This window comes from Heterodontus francisci, chromosome 7 (assembly GCF_036365525.1).
Source record: "Heterodontus francisci isolate sHetFra1 chromosome 7, sHetFra1.hap1, whole genome shotgun sequence".
NCBI classification, from domain to species: domain Eukaryota; kingdom Metazoa; phylum Chordata; class Chondrichthyes; order Heterodontiformes; family Heterodontidae; genus Heterodontus; species Heterodontus francisci.
This window is the reverse complement of record NC_090377.1, coordinates 135,301,745-135,318,451: the sequence shown is the minus strand read 5'-3', so window position 1 is coordinate 135,318,451 and position 16,707 is coordinate 135,301,745. Positions and strand designations below refer to the sequence as shown.

The following is a 16,707-nucleotide window of genomic DNA, read 5'->3' as shown; positions in this document are numbered from 1 at the left end:
TAAATTTGACAGGACATCCACTTCCCTTACCTCGATGTGTGTATTGGCTGTTTTTGACCTCCCTGTAGATATCAGGGTCTCTGTATATTTCCAACATTTTTTGTTTTTATTTTCAATTTCTTGCATTCACATTTTTCTCTTAAGTGCTGTGCTGTCTTTGTAAATGCATTTTAACAAGATTTATCTTAATTAGGACCAAGATACTAGTTTCTGTTGGCCACTCTGTCTGCCTTGCTCACAGTTAGAAGACACTTCAGATGAAGCATTTGCTTTGCGGCATAAAAAGCATGAAAGAAGGGAGCAGGCAAGGTGGTTCTTGTGGGAGCAAAGCCGATGTCATCGAAGGGGCAACAGGTAGGTGTACTGATCCAACATGACGCATCTCTCTCTCTCTCTCCCTCTCCTAACACAAAATTGTACTTTAACAAATTAAATTACTTACAGTATTCATTCTGTATTGGTGTACTGTATAAGGAATATGAGGGACCTAAGTAGATATATATTCTTTGACTATAATCGGTTTATTATTTTTCATCTGCCCTCCTCATACATTTTTTGAAGTTTGTACCATACATGGTCACATTTCACACAATCTTTTTGTAAAAGTTCCTTGCCTCCTGAAGCTGTTAAGTCCTTGCTGGCATGTGGTTTCACAGGCACTGACCGCCCTTGGTACCTCATCCACATGGCCACTCCTCAAGTGTGGGCACCCTAATTCAACTGCCAGTACCCCTCTGCAAGTAGATAGTGGAGCAGCATGGGGTGGCTCTCTCACTGTAGGAGAGTGTCCGGGTACCAAGGGTGCCCATGAAATCACCCACCCAACAAAGAGTCAACAACTTCAGGAGGCAAGAAACTTTTATAAAAAGATTGCTTGAAATTTCTGTTTTCAGCTCTGATCTCTGCACAATAACAATAATGAGAACTTGTGGGAGTCAGACCTAGAATTGCAGATCAAACATATCTGCATTTAGTTTTTATTCCTACATGGTCAGTTTTGTATTGAAAGAGATCATGATTGTAGAATAGGAATATTTTGTGATCCTGAATTGATCTGGGTGTCTGATAATGACCAGCTGTAGAAACACTTTATTTTATTTTTTATTTTTATTTAGAGATACAGCACTGAAACAGGCCATTCGGCCCACCGAGTCTGTGCTGACCATCAACCACCCATTAATACTAATCCTACACTAATCCCAAATTCCTACCATATCCCCACCTGTCCCTAATTCCCTTACCAACTACCTATACTAGGGGCAATTTATAATGGCCAATTTACCTATCAACCTGCAAGTCTTTGGTGCTGGGAAGAAACCGGAGCACCCGGTGAAAACCCACGCAGACACAGGGAGAACTTGCAAACTCCGCACAGGCAGTACCCAGAATTGAACCTGGGTCGCTGGAGCTGTGAGGCTGCGGTGCTAACCACTGCGCCACTGTGCCGCCCATTGCGCCACTGTGCCGCCCATTTATGCTGAAAAAGTCAACAGAACCCAACAAATGCTCAATTTGCTGGCACATGCGCCTCTGGAACAGTGTTCAGTTAGTATGCGTTCATGTGGGACACACAAAGAACAATACAGCACAGGAACAGGCCATTCGGCCCTCCAAGCCTGCGCCAATCTTGATGCCTGCCTAAACTAAAACCTACTGCACTTCCAGGGACTGTATCCCTCTATTCCCATCCTATTCATGTATTTGTCAAGATGCCTCTTAAACAGCGCTATTGTACCTGCTTGCACCACCTCCCCTGGCAGCAGGTTCCAGGCACTCACCACCCTCTGTGCCTCGCACATCCCCTCTAAACTTTGCCCCTCTCACCTTAAACCTATGTCCCCTAGTAACTGACTCTTCCACCCTGGGAAAAAGCTTCTGACTATCCACTCTGTCCATGGCGCTCATAACTTTGTAAACCTCTATCATGTCGCCCCTCCACCTCCGTCGTTCCAGTGAAAACAATCCGGGTTTATCTAACCTCCCCTCATAGCTAATGCCCTCCAGACCAGGCAACATCCTGGTAAACCTCTTCTGTACCCTCTCCAAAGTCTCCACGTCCTTCTGGTAGTGTCGCGACCAGAATTGCACGCAATATTCTAAGTGTGGCCTAACTAAAGGTCTGTACAGCTGCAGCATGACTTGCCAATTTTTATACTCTATGCCCTGACCGATGAAGGCAAGCATGCCGTATGCCTTCTTGACTACCTTATCCACCTGCGTTGCCACTTTCAGTGACCTGTGGACCTGTACGCCCAGATCTCTCTGCCTGTCAATACTCCTAAAGGTTCTGCCATTTACTGTATACTTCCCACCTGCATTAGACCTTCCAAAATGCATTACCTCACATTTGTCCAGATTAAACTCCATCTGCCATTTCTCCACCCAAGTCTCCAACCAATCTATATCCTGCTGTATCTTCTGACAATCCTCATCACTATCCGCAACTCCACCAACCTTTGTGTCGTCCGCAAACTTACTAATCAGACCAGCTACATTTTCCTCCAAATCATTTAGATATACGACAAACAGCAAAGGTCCCAGCACTGATCCCTGCAGAACACCACTAGTCACAGCCCTCCATTCAGAAAAGCACCCTTCCACTGTTACCCTCTGTCTTCTATGACTGAGCCAGTTCTGTATCCATCTTGCCAGCTCACCTCTGATCCCGTATGACTTCACCTTTTGTACCAGACTGCCATGAGGGACCTTGTCAAAGGCTTTACTGAAGTCCATATAGATAACATTCACTGCCCTTCCTTCACAAACAACTCCTTGAAAAACATTCCCTCCAGAGTGGGAAACCTCTCCACTAAAGAGGGGAAATAGGGACATAAGAACAGGAGTAGGCCATTTATCCGCTTGAGCCTGCTCCACCATTCAGTGAGATCATGGCTGATCTGCAACCCCAACTCCATACCTGTCTTTTCCCCATATTCTTTAGATTTTGGTTAAACAAAGATATTATCAACCTCAGTTTTAAAATTAACAATTAACCTAGCATCAAATGTCACTTGCAGGGGAAAGTTCCAAACTTCTACCACCCTTTGTGTTTAGAAGTGTTTCCTGATTTCACCCCTGAAAGGTCAGGCTCGAATTTTTATACTTATGCCCCCTAATCCTGTTGACTCCTGAACCAGCAGAAATAGTTTCTCTCTCTCTTACCTATTGGTTCCCCTTAATATCTTGAAAACTTCGATCAAATCACCCCCTAACCTTCTAAATTCTAGGCAACACGATCCTAGTTTGTGTAATCTTTCCTCAAAATTTAACCCTTGGATTCAAGTATCATTCTGGTAAATCAGTACTGCACTTCCTCCAAGGCTGGTTTATCCTTAACATGTGCCCAAAACTACTGACAGTACTTCAGGTATGGTCTAATGAGGGCTCTGTGTATCTGAAGCATGATTTCTACCCCATTATGAACACAAACGTCCAAGTGTATCAGGCCTGTGTCCTCAGTACCTTGCTCTATGGCAGCGAGGCCTGGACAACGTATGTCAGCCAAGAGCGACGTCTCAATTCATTCCGTCTTCGCTGCCTCCGGAGAATACTTGGCATCAGGTGGCAGGACCGTATCTCCAACACAGAAGTCCTCGAGGCGGCCTACATCCCCAGTTTGTACACACTACTGAGTCAGCGGCGCTTGAGATGGCTTGGCCATGTGAGCCGCATGGAAGATGGAAGGATCCCAAAGACACATTGTACAGCGAGCTCGCCACTGGTATCAGACCCACCGGCCGTCCATGTCTCCGCTATAAAGACGTCTGCAAACGCGACATGAAATCCTGTGACATTGATCACAAGTCGTGGGAGTCAGTTGCCAGCGTTCGCCAGAGCTGGCGGGCAGCCATAAAGACGGGGCTAAAATGTGGCGAGTCGAAGAGACTTAGTAGTTGGCAGGAAAAAAGACAGAGGCGCAAGGGGAGAGCCAACTGTGCAACAGCCCCGACAAACAAATTTCTCTGCAGCACCTGTGGAAGAGCCTGTCACTCTAGAATTGGCCTTTATAGCCACTCCAGGCGCTGCTTCACAAACCACTGACCACCTCCAGGCGCGTATCCATTGTCTCTTGAGATAAGGAGGCCAAAGGAGATTGTCTAATTCCCTAAATTTAAAGGCCAGCATTCCATTAGCCTTTTTGATTATTTTCTGTACCAGTTCATGACATTTTAATCCATGTACCTGGACCTCCACTGTTTCTCACATTTTACAATTTAGAAACTACCGTGTTCTTTCCTTTTTAGGTCCAAAGAGGAGGACATCCCATTTGTGTACATTAAAATCTGTTTGCCACAGTTTTGCGCTGTCATTTAACCTATTGATATAATGTAATGTTTCCATTCGATCTACACTGCTTACAATACTGCCTATCTTTGGGCTATCGGCAGTCTCCAGAGATGTGTTCTTAACTTTGAAATTATACACCTGGGGGTGTAGTTTGTACTGAATGTGCTGTTCCAGGCTTTCTTTCTGATTTTTAAAAGCAACAGTAAATACAGAAAGCATGTTTCGTAGCCTTTTAGCTCACCGCTCTGGTATTTTTCTTTAGGTCGTCATCCTTCAGTAAGAATAATGATGAGCATTTGAGTCCTCACCTTCCAGCTCCTCCAGATAATGAAAACCAACTCGACTTTTATAGCTCAGTTTGCTGTGTATCTGAGATGGCAAAGAGTGAAGATACTCAGGATTTACCTCTGGAGGACATGGCCAGTGCAAAGGTAGGTGAAATGTAATTAAATGTTCAAGAAAAAATGTAATAGTTTCCTGTGATTTAAGTTGGAGAAAATGTGTTCCCCCTTGTCTGTTAATGTAATCTTCGTGTTGTATATCATTTGAACTGCATAGCTACTTCCATTGTTTCTATTAGTTATTTGTCTTTGCAGTAAATCTTGAGATGCGCATGTTTCACTGTCCCTTGAATGTGCATTATTTCTCTGGTACCTGGTCTTTGGTGACAGCTGTTAGCCTCATTCTCTTCCCATCATCCTATGTGTTGCTGCTGTTTTCCCTTTATAATCTCAACTAAGCTAACGGCACTGTTGCATGAGACTATCTCTTGCCCTATCCCCCTCTCTGTTGCCTGCGCTGTTCATTTTGGGAGCTGTTTTGTGGCCAGTATCTAACACAGCACATCTGACTGACTATGAGCATCGTCACGGGAAATTTACCATTAAAAGAAATTCTGCATCTTGTATGTCTGTCACACCTCAAATCTTTCATGCATGCAGCAACTGTCATTGCCTCAAAGGCCATATTCATAAAATTGTAGTTGATTACAACCGAGCATAATATACATCACAGAAACAGGCCATTTGGCCTAATGGTCCAATGTTAAGTGTTTGTGCTCCACAAGAGCCTCCGCCCTCCTCTCTTCATCTAACCCTATCAGCTTATTCTGTTCCTTGTGTGTTTATTTAACTTCCCCTTAAATGTATCTGTGCTATTCTTCTCAACTACTCCTTGTGGTAGCGAATTCCATATTCTAACCACTGTGATTAAAACAAATGTATGCCTTGGCCTCCTACTGTTATGGAAGTGTTTCTTCTGAGTTCCACACTGAAGATCTGCTGGAATTTATATAATTGAACCATACTAGTTAAAGTATATAATGTTTGTTTTTCGGACTAAAGGATACTTAATTTTTTTGATGTTTATTTTCTACCTCACTTGCTTAATTTACAGTAGATGTAACATTTTGTAGTTTTGCCCCTAGAATAGGTATTGAATCAGGTATATTACTGCCCAGTACAGCAGTCTGACCAGTGGCAGAATTGCTGTTAAATTCACCATGTGATGCATTGCCGATCATAGCTTGGTTGTCTGAGGTGATGTTTGTCTAAGAGAAAGGAATAATGAAAAATTAAAAAGTGCATCTTGGAGCTTTATAGTATCTTGGTTGGTCAGTGGTGAGAGTCAAGGTAAAGGAAGAATATCTTCAGCTTAATCACCTCATAAAAATAAATGGAGCCAAGATGATTGGTCTATAAGGTAACAAGATTAACTAGAATTGAGCTGAATGTGAAAATAAACTTTGCTTGTTCTCTTGAGGGAGGAGTTAGTGTTATTTTGTAAAGATATGTTCTTAAAAAGAAAACAAAAACCATTAGAATTTTATTGCCTTTATCAGACTTTTAGATCTCATAAAAGCTCTAGTGTTGGATATAACTGATCAGGAGTTAGACCTCCCAATGTTCATTTTTTCCTTTAGGACACTACATACAATATGACATGGTGTATATCCTGGATACAGTACCAGCTGAGTTGGTTCTACACAGACTGATTTATGGTCATTTTGAATAGATTGTTTTTAATTTGCTATTTCATATCAATCTTAAATATAAGCTGTTGGGTTGTAAAGGATGGGAAATACAGATGACAAGGTGTATATGGAGAGAGATGGTTGTGGTTTTTTAGAAGGCGGTTGAATCTTAAATGCAGTTCATTTTCACCTGTGCTCATTAATCAAGTGAGGGAGCAGGTAAAGGGTTAAAACAATGAAGGCTGATCATTCAATGCTTTTTCATGAAGTAATTTATTGTTTACAGTGATGGACCCTGTCGGAATGAAGGTGCATTTTCTGGGTGGTTGCTTGTGTCACATTTTGCTGGCAACAATGTAAATGCAGAGCCAGTTCAGAGCTGAAAAGCGCTGGTGGCAAGTCATTTAAAACCAAAGAATAGGCACTGCTGAAATGAGCATTTGGTGTATAATACTGTACAAGATGAAAGTTATCAAATTACAGGTTGGATTTTATGTAAAAATAGTTCTTCAACATGAAACAATAATTAAGATGTTAAAACACTTTTCGGATAAGATTTGGGCCATTTAACCTGCAGTAAAGTAAGAAACACTGTTCCTTGTCTTTCTCAACTCTTGAGCGCATTTTTATTTTGGAATTCAAAAAAATGACCGATTAAGACTCCAAAGCTTCAAGCATATTTATTGTTAAGCATTGATGTATGAGGTCATCATGCTCAGTAACCATGTGGCACTGCTGTTTCAACAGAGGAGCAGATTTAAAATGTACAGAAATTAAATAATTTTGCTGCAGAGCTTCAGGATTTTGTTTAGGTGTTGATCCTTGTAAACATAATATTGAAGAATGAGGTGCGGTGGAAAATATAGAAATCATAAGCCTAGCTTTTTCTGTAATGATAACTGCCCTTTATTGCAGGTCGTTTTGCCTTGGAATTGTCAAACTTTCCCTCTGAGTGATGAAGAGATAAAATGCTTAACTGATCCGGAGGTGGTTGTTGCTGATAAAGGTTGCCCCAGGCCACTCACAAGGTCATACTCAGCGCTCAGTGAGAACAGCCCAGCTCAAAACCAGTCACCTTGTGGCACTGTCTCTTCTTCAGAAAGAGTACCATCTACTGGACAGATAAATGCTGAAGAAACTGAATGCAGTCTCTTACTCCGGGGACAGAACAGTGGCAAGAAGTAGTGCCGATAAACCTAGGGTTTATTTAGCAAACGGAGAAAATTATTGGATGATCATAAGGTAACTTTTGCAGTAACTTTTATTTTATTACATTTCTTTTAAATGTAACTACCTACCTTCTCAGCAATGTTAAGTAAACCTTTGCATTATTTTCTTTTGCTAATTTTCTTCCCTCCCCTCCTGAAGGTGCAGACTCCAAAAGGGATGTAGTTTCATGGATGGAAGGTGTGAAGTTCTAGGTTATTGACTCGTGGAGAACATCTCAGCTGTGCTGGATCCTGCCTTCAACTAACATGCAAACATGTGCATTTTTCAGCAGGAGTTACTGGATGGAAATCAGGAACCCTGGCTGATTTCATTTTTCTCTTTAAGTTAGGACATGGAGTTAACTGTAATCCCTACTGCTGACCCAGCAGATATCAGATCAGGTGTTGAATCTGATCCAGTGTGTAACTTTCAAGCCCATGTTTTCCTCCTGCTTCAATATTGACTTGCACATGCTTGAGAGACAGGCAGTTCGTGCATCTTAAACTTACCAATAACACGGCTGAGCTTCAGACAAAAGGTCATGAAAGATCCCAATCCTGAAGCGTTAACTGTTTCTTTGCAGATGTTGACATGCTATTTCCAGCATTTTGTTTTTATTTCGTTGCAGTTTCTTCTCCAGTCTTGCTACAAATTTCCAGGCAGCAGATTCCAGTCAATTGCAGCAAAACCTAGATTTCAAGCCCCTACTAAATTATTCCAACTCTATCTCTTGACTCCCTCTGAATGTAAATCTGGAAGATGTTCTATAGAGAGCTCTGTCTGCATTGTGCTGAAAGACTGGAATGCAGTGTATTTTTTGGGAGGGGCTGAACAGCAGTATTGTTTGTAGAACTGTAAAGTACTGAGACTGGTGATTGTGAAAGGAGCTGGATAAATGCAAGTCTTTTTCTGGCAAATCAAATTATTTTAAGCAATGCTGCATTTTTTCTGAGCAACACTTTATTTTCAGGATATATCAGAAAGATATGCCTGAGTCCCAAGTAAAAAAGTAGATCTACAATTCAGGGACTGCACACACTGGAAAACAGTTGCTAGCGATTTTTAAACAGTTTGAAAATATTTTGAATCCTTCATACTGAAAAGTACATTCCCCCTTCACCCCATTTCCCTTGTAAATCTGCAATCGCCTACCGTTTGATTGGAAGAAAGAAAAAAAAATTGAAATTAAAATAGAAAATACTGGAAATACTCAGGTCAAGTTATTACCTAGCTATGCCTGCCTTTTTGTGGGATATGTGGAACGTTCTTTGTCCCAGTCATACTCAGGACCCCTTCCCCTTGCCATTTCCTACTCTCATCCTGAACTGGAAGGTTCATTAACTTCGCTTCTAATTTCCACTCCCCTCACCTTTGCAGGGTCCCTCTCCAACTTTTCCCTTCCCTTCCTCAACTTCTCAGCCTATCCCCAAGAAATGTGACTATCGACCAGTATCCACTATAAGCTACCATGAGTTCACTGCCTCCTACCCTGGGCGGTACAGTGGCGCTGGGCACTGCCTGTGCGGAGTTTGCAAGTTCTCCCTGTGACCGCGTGGGTTTCCGCCAGGTGCACCGGTTTCTTCCCACAGTCAAAGACTTGCAGGTTGATAGGTAAATTGGCCATTGTAAATTGCCCCGAGTGTAGGTAGGTGGCAGGAGAATAGAGGGAAGGTGGGGATGTGGTAGGTAATATGGGATTAATGTAGGATTAGTATAAATGGGTGGTTGATGGTCGGCACAGACTCGGTGGGCCGAAGGGCCTGTTTCAGTGCTGTATCTCGCTATGACCCTGCTTCCTGTAAGGACTCAATTCTCCCAGTTTCTGTCTTTGTCACATCTGTTCTGACAATGCAACCTTTCATCAGTGCTGCTTGCTTTTTTCTCAGTTGTTTGATTTTATTGGGTGACTGCTTTGTAGGACTCCTCCATTCAGTTCACAAGTGTGACCCCAATTTTCCAGTCACCTATCATCATTTCAATTCGCGGCTCCACTCCTGCTCTGACCTCTGCCTTTGGCCTCCTACACTGTTCCAGTGGAAGGAGCTCAAAGTAATCTCTGAATAGTACCTCATCTTCTGAACAGGCACTTTACAGCCTGTCGGGCTTGACACTGAGTTCAATAGTTTCAGATCATAACCTCTGCCCATTATTTTTTTGTAGATGGCAGCTATGGATTCTACTTTCCCCAGTTACACAGCATCGAGACCCATCTTTTGCCATCATCCCTTTTTGTCATTTAATCTCCTGCCTTCTACCCGACCAGACGTTTCCTTTTGTTCTTCCCTCCTGCCACCTTTCCTTGCTTCTGTACTTGCTTAAAATCTGTTATAACGCTAGCATTTTTCAGTTCTGACAGGCCATCGCCCTAAAACATTAACTGTTGCTCTCTCCACAGATGCTGCCTGACCTGCTGAACATTTCCAACATTTTGTTTTTCAACTTTACAGCATCCACTGTCTTTTGTATTGAAGAAAAAAATTGCCTTAGTTTACCTTTTCGACACTCGCTCTTGTGAACTGCAAGCGTATTCCACAATGTTGCAGTTGTGCTGCCTGCCATTGCCAAAAGGCATACAGTGACATGTTGAAATTGCATTTTTTTGGCAAATACCCTTCAAGATTTCCCAGTTGGTGACACGGCTGAATAACACATGCATCTTAAATTGTTTTAACCATATTTATACAGTGAGGAATGTGTTTGGGAAATGCATGTTATTAAATAAGGCCCTGCAGAAATCATGTCCAAATAGTACAATGGCAAGAATGTTTTTCATGCAACTTTCAATTTGTGGTTAGTATTTGTTACTTAGACCACATAATGAAATGGTGTCTGCAATTAATGAGACAAACATTAATGTCTCTCAAAAATGCATCACAGCTGAGCTTAATTCTGTCCTCACCAGCACATCCTCCACACACACATGCATATGCTTTTCAGCAGAGTGGAACCTGTGGCTGATTATTCATTTCCTTAACCCAGGGCTTTTGAGGTCATTACATCAGTTTTCCATTTGGGAATAACCTGAAATTAATGAGTCAAATAGAAAAGATCAATGAGAAAAATAGTATTAAGTTTCTGAATAACATGTTTGTTTCCTGTTTTTTGTTCACACAGTACTTTATTAACATTTCCTACTTTCTTGCAGCCAGGTATTACATTGAAGACACTATCTTCAAGAAATCACCTTATGGTAGTGAAAGACACCTGCAATCTTGTAAGCTTTTGAGCTGATTTTTTTTATCTCAATCATTCAAATGTAACTCAGCAAAAGTTTGGAGGTCATACAAAGAGCTGCAATGTTGGCTGTCTGCATTAAGAGAAATGAGTGTGGATTATTAACAAAGTCTGAGCCTGAAGTGGTCAAGTAGCCTCAACGAGAATGGCAGCATTTAAACATGTAAGCTTTTCTTAATCTACTGGACATTCTGCATCCTAAGACTGTTTGACCAGCAGCTGGCTCTGTGGTTATAACAATTAGATCAGGAGAGAATTTATGTAACTGTGTTCAAGAATTGTTCCAAAACTGTTTGTTTTCTTTTTACACCCTGTTGCCTTCTGTTTGCATTTTAAAAAGTAAAATTATTTTAGTTATTAAAAAAATCTGTCATTGTTCTCTTTTGTGCACAAAGGATATGGTCTGGGCAGCTATGCTGTAAATCTGAAGGAGAAATAGGAAGTGTAAATACTAAATGTGGAGCAGCACCGGAAAGAAGGCAGGCTAATGTTTCAGGGCTGACTGTGACCAGTCACTTAATCACAGTAGCTGTGTATTTCCAGCATTTTCTATGTTTGCCAGCAGTTATAAATGGCTTACGGTTTTCCCCATCTTTTTGTTACATTTAAAGTTTTCAATTTTAACAAGCTGCAGCCTGTGAAGCATGGAAAATAATTTCACAGAATGGAAATAATGACAAAATGGCAGAAGAAAACAATGTTACATTATTATGTTGGTGCTAAACACTAAAAGCTTTCATTCATAGCCAACATTCATGCCTGCACCAGTCATTTTCCCAAGATGGGCTTCATGTGGCTGATTCTCTGTGGTTAGCTGTATATTATTTTTGCTCCATTTTCCATCCTATGTGCATTGCATATCATTTTGTTAATGCAATGTTTGATTGTGAGGAATGAACACATACAGATCAGTGAGAAGCTGTTCTTCCCAGTCTGGAGATGCCTTAAATGTACTTCCTCCCCCCCCCCCACACACATACAGATTATATTTAACCAGATCCTCCTAGAATCTGCTCCCTTTCTGCACACACCAAAGGGGGAATTAATGACAAACTGCAGCTTTCCCTTCTGGAGTTGCCCTGAAGCTAAATGACACACAATTTCCCCTGGAAAAAGGAATAGATCATTCAACTAGAAATCATGGTTGATCTGTACCTCAACTCACTTACCTACCACTGCTCCATATCCTTACCCAACAAGAATCTATAGATTCTGAATAGATGTAATGAATAATTTCACTCTTGAGGAATTCTTTGTCATGTGTGAAATGAGAAATCTGAACTGAGATCATTCTAAATCGTCAGTTTAACCCTGAGAGTTACTACTGAGTTAGCTCGAGCAGGATTTAAGGTAGTGGGACCATTTACAAAATAACACTCCACTGTTGGTGTTTAAAAATTGTATTAATGGTGACCTCACAACAATGCAAAAAGGTGTGCATCTTTACATTTCTGGCTTAATCTTACTCATTTGAAAAGTGCCCGCTTTCACATTACAGGCCCTATTTCCATAACGGACTGTGAAAGCCCAGACAAGTGAAATATAAAGGTAAATCAACAATTTCAAATTAAGCTTTTAAAAAATTTAATATTTTAGTTACATCAGCTGATGAGAAACTTTAACCTGTGAGGTTCAAGCATATTAGAGAATGAAATGCCGGGCTCAAACAGTGGTGTGGGAAGGAGGCATTTTGATTCATGGGGCACTGGCACCAGTACTCAGGAAAGAGAGCTGTTCCACTGCGATAGGCTCCACTTAAACCTGGCTGGAACCAGTGCCCTGACCAGTTGTACAACTAGGGCTGTGGACTGGTTCAGGTGAAGGGAGAGTTAGAAATCTAGAGAGGGGACATGATCGAGGTATATAAAATTATGAGAGACACAGATAGGGTAGATAGCCAGAGTCTGTTTCCCATGGTAGGGGTGACTAAAACTAGAGGGCATAGATTTAAGGTGAGAGGGAGGAGGTTTAAAGGGGATCAAAGGGGTAAATTTTTCACACAAAGAATAGTGGGTATCTGGAATGAGCTGCCTGAGGAGGTGGTGGAGGCAGGAACAGTAGCGACATTTAAGAGGCATCTGGACAGGTACTTGAATGAGCAAGGCATAGAGGGATATGGAATTAATACAGGCAGGTAGGATTAGTATAGATAGGCATTATGGTCGGCATGGACGCGGTGGGCCAAAGGGCCTGTTTCTATGCTGTACGACTCGATGACTAAATGTCAGGGCAATAGTTCAGTCTAGCGATATAGAGCAGAGTGAGACAGGAAGGAATAGAGCGTTCCACAGTAATGACTAAGGTCCATGCAGTCAACAGCAGTAAAAAAAAAATTACTGAAATTAAAGGTTCTTTATATCAATTCGCGAAGCATCTGCAATAAGGTCAATGAACTAGTGGCACAAAGATGAATGGATTAGATCTCATCGCCATTACGGAGACATGCTTACAAGGTGACCAAGGTTGGGAAATAAATATTCCAGTGTGCACAATATTTCAAAAAGACAGACAGAATGGCAAAGGAGGAGAGCTAGCCCTGATCGTAAAGGATAACATAAGGGCATTAGTAAGAAAGGACCTTGTCTCAGAAAATCATGAAGTAGAATCAGTATAGGTATTAGGAATAACAAGAACCAGAAAACAGCGGTGGGAGTAGTTTACAGGCCCCCTAACAGTTACAATATTGGACAGAGCATTAAACAAGAAAATTATTGGAGCTTGTAACAAAGGCTTGTAATATTTGTGGGGGGCTTTAATCTTATAGACTGGACCAGTCAAATTGGCAAGGGTGGTCTAGAAGAGTTTGTGAAATTTTTATTAAGGAAGTCTCAACAATAGACTTAAAAAATCATAGTATGATTCGGCAAAGTCATCATGGTCTTATGAAAGGGTTGACAAATTTATTGAGGTTTTTGAGGATGTAACTGGTAAGAGTACATAAAGGGGAACCAGAAGATGTGTACCCGGATTTCCATAAGGCATTTAATAAAGGTGCCATTTAAAAGCTTTAATAGGCAAGATAAGGGCTCATGGAGTTGAGGGTAATATGTTATTAACATTGATAGAGATTGGTTAATGAACAGGAAGCAAAGAGAAGGCATAAATAGGGCATTTTCAAGTAGGCAGGCTGTGATTGGTGGAGTGCTGCAAGGATCAGTGCTGGGGCCTTGGCTATTTATAATCTATATTAATGACTTGGACAAAGAGTAAGGTATCACAGTTTGCTGATGATACAAAGGTAAGTGGAAATACAAGCTGTGGAGGATACAGAGGCTGCAAAGAGATAATAGATTGGTTTAAGTGTGTGGGCAACAAGGTGGCAGATGAATATAATGTGGACAAGTGTGAGGTTATTCGCTTTGGTCACAAGAGCAGGATTTTTTTTTTTTAAAAGGCATGAAACTTGTAAATGTTGATGTTCAGAGACTTGGGTGCGCTCATACAAGGAACACAGTGAGCATGCAGGTACAGCTAGCAATTAGGAAGGTAAATAGCATGTTGGACTTTATTGCAAGGGGATTGGAGGACAGGAATAAAGTAGTACAGGATTTTGGTCTCTATTTAAGGAAGGATGTACTTGCATTGGAGGCAGTACAGCGAAGGTTCACTAGATTGGTCCCTGGGATCAGAGGGTTGTCCTATGATGAGAGGCTGAGTAAATTGGGCCTATACTCTCTAGAGTTTAGAAGAATAAGAGGTGATCTGATTGAAACAAAGGCTTCTGAAGGGGCTTGAGAGGTAGGTGCTGAGGTTGTTTCCGCTGGCTGGGGAATCTAAAACACAGAGGCACAGTCTCAGGATAAAGGGCTGATTGTTTAGGACTGAGATGAGGGGAAAATTTCTTAACTCAAAGGGCTGTGGATGCTCCATCATTGAATATATATTTACGACTAGGATAGACAGATATTTGGTGTCTGGGAATATGGGGAGTGGGCAGGAAAGTGGAGTTGAAGCCCAAGATCAGCCATAATCATACTGAATGGTGGAGCAGGCTCAACAAGTTGTGTGGTCTATTCCTGCTCCTATTTTATGTTCTTAGTTTGGACAGCTCAGTTCAACTTACAGAACAAGAGTTGGAACACCTCTATAGATATTTATGGTAAAACTATGGTTTAAGTCTGATGACATCTCTAGCAATTGATAATTTTAGCAAAACAGTGTAAGTTTGTACTTACAAGGAGGTAAAAATACTTCCTCCCACACAGATTTAAAATGCACAAGCAATACATATGGTTCTCTAGAACTCCTTTATACTGTGCAATGGGGACAGACCAGGATCCAGCAGGTGCAAACAACAAATGTGGCATTAAACCCTCAGCACGTGCTAACTCATTCTTTGCTAAGACCACAAAAGAGATTCCCTACCTCTGGCCATCATTTCCCCATGTGACAGACTTGAAACTCAAGTTTGAATGAGGCTGATTTAGCAAATGTTCTGGACAATTTATCTTTCCATGTCAAGGGATATAGAAAATTACTGAATCAACTCTAAGGAACCAATTTTGTGCCTCAATTTTCATTTAAAATATAGTGCTCCAAGCATTAGTGCTACATTGAATTTGTATCCCTACTAAACACGTCACTCAGAACATTCATATCTAACATTTGTGCTACATACAAAGGCTCCATATTTGATTCCTGCTCTCTGCCAAGTTAGCTGATCACAGCTGGAGCACTACAGCAGTCATATGGTAAAGATAACAGGAATGGGTTCTGCAGTGGTATCAACACTTTTTTCTCTCTCTACAGATACTGCCAGGCCTGCTTAGCATTTGCAGTGTTTTCTGTTTTTATTTCAGGTTTACAGCATCTGCAGTATTCGGCTCTTGTATCAATTCATATACTGGACACACAAATGCTCCTTGTTGTAATGTTTTGCCACAGACATCTTTATTCAAATTAGAAAGGGTATTGAGAGATGAGTGTTTCAGCTACACAACGTTATTAAGCATTTGCAGAGTACCCTGCCAAAAATGATCTGAACTTCTGCACCATTTCAGATTGTTGCAAGGACGATTTAGTATGAGCTTAGTACAAGTGATTTAAGGTCATACCCACACCACCAACAGCAGGTACAGTGGTTTCCTAGAGTGAACCTAGAGTTGCATTGTTGACACTTCATCTGTCCAGACAGCGCTTCTGAATAGCTTCCACACAAACATTTCGGAGCAGGTTTATCACCGACCTAGGGTCATCACTCTTCATGACTGCACTGCCAGATACGATCATGTTTGCTCCAGCCTGAAAGAATTTCAGGTTTAGTATAACAAGCCAATTTTTGTGAAGTTCTGTGCTTCCTGTTGTTAAATCTGCATTCTGTACTTTGTTGAAGCTCAATAAAAATACTATAAAGATGCATTTAATCAATATAGGAAAATACTGAACTTTAGAATTGAGCACTGCAGAACTTGTACCTCCTGTCAGTTCTATACTATGGAAGAAACACGGGTTTGGCTGTGTACCTTTAATTCAATAGCGTTAGTAACAGACACAGTTTGAAGATAAAGTGAAAATGTATATCCCAAAGGAATCCACAGCTTTTGTATAGTGCCTTTGACATGTGATCACAGTTTAAATGAAGGAAATTCAGCAGCCGATCTGTGCACAGCAAAGTCACACAGACAATGAGATATTAAAAAAAAGCAGATTTTGATTGTGTAGGTGGGCGCCAAGCTCAATTTTGCAGAGAGCCATGCAGACCAGAAATTTTCAGAGTCAATTCTTGCTCTCCAGAGTTAGCTGATCTTAGCCAGGACAGTAGTTCATGTGCTAAAAATGTCCTGAGTGTTCTAGGCTAGGGAGAAAAAAACCACCCTGTTCCAATTAATGCCCAGTGATGCACTGGAGGTATCCGGAGAAGTATTCCCCACTACCCCACCAAAGTCTGCTGACATTCAGAGAGTGTGGTATCAGACAGCTGCTGACTCACATGGAACCATACACCAGCAAGGTTAGCACCTTTTGTTAAGAAGAAAACCAATTTGGTGTCCTATATTCATGTCCAG

At 41.3% G+C, this 16,707-nt stretch overlaps 2 protein-coding genes across 8 annotated transcripts in view; one reads left to right on the top strand and one right to left on the bottom strand.

The window, feature by feature from the left end:
• The window catches only part of kansl1l (KAT8 regulatory NSL complex subunit 1-like), a 134,707-nt gene extending 123,315 nt beyond the window's left edge, over window positions 1-11,392 (top strand). For 4 of the 5 annotated variants that reach the window (XM_068036220.1, XM_068036218.1, XM_068036216.1 and 1 more), the window contains exons 13-16: window positions 194-354; window positions 4,550-4,718; window positions 7,175-7,501; window positions 7,628-11,392. In XM_068036220.1, coding sequence (XP_067892321.1) covers window positions 194-354; window positions 4,550-4,718; window positions 7,175-7,444 — 600 coding nt within the window. In that variant the 3' untranslated portion in view covers window positions 7,445-7,501; window positions 7,628-11,392. The remainder of the gene's footprint in view (window positions 1-193; window positions 355-4,549; window positions 4,719-7,174; window positions 7,502-7,627) is intronic. The other variant, XM_068036217.1, reaches the window with a different exon arrangement.
• A 295-nt stretch (window positions 11,393-11,687) lies between these two features.
• rpe (ribulose-5-phosphate-3-epimerase) overlaps window positions 11,688-16,707 on the bottom strand; it is a 36,663-nt gene continuing 31,643 nt past the window's right edge. Inside the window, exon 5 of one of the 3 annotated variants that reach the window (XM_068036223.1) lies at window positions 11,688-15,943. In XM_068036223.1, coding sequence (XP_067892324.1) covers window positions 15,821-15,943 — 123 coding nt within the window. In that variant the 3' untranslated portion in view covers window positions 11,688-15,820. The remainder of the gene's footprint in view (window positions 15,944-16,707) is intronic. The other 2 variants (XM_068036224.1, XM_068036222.1) reach the window with 2 other exon arrangements.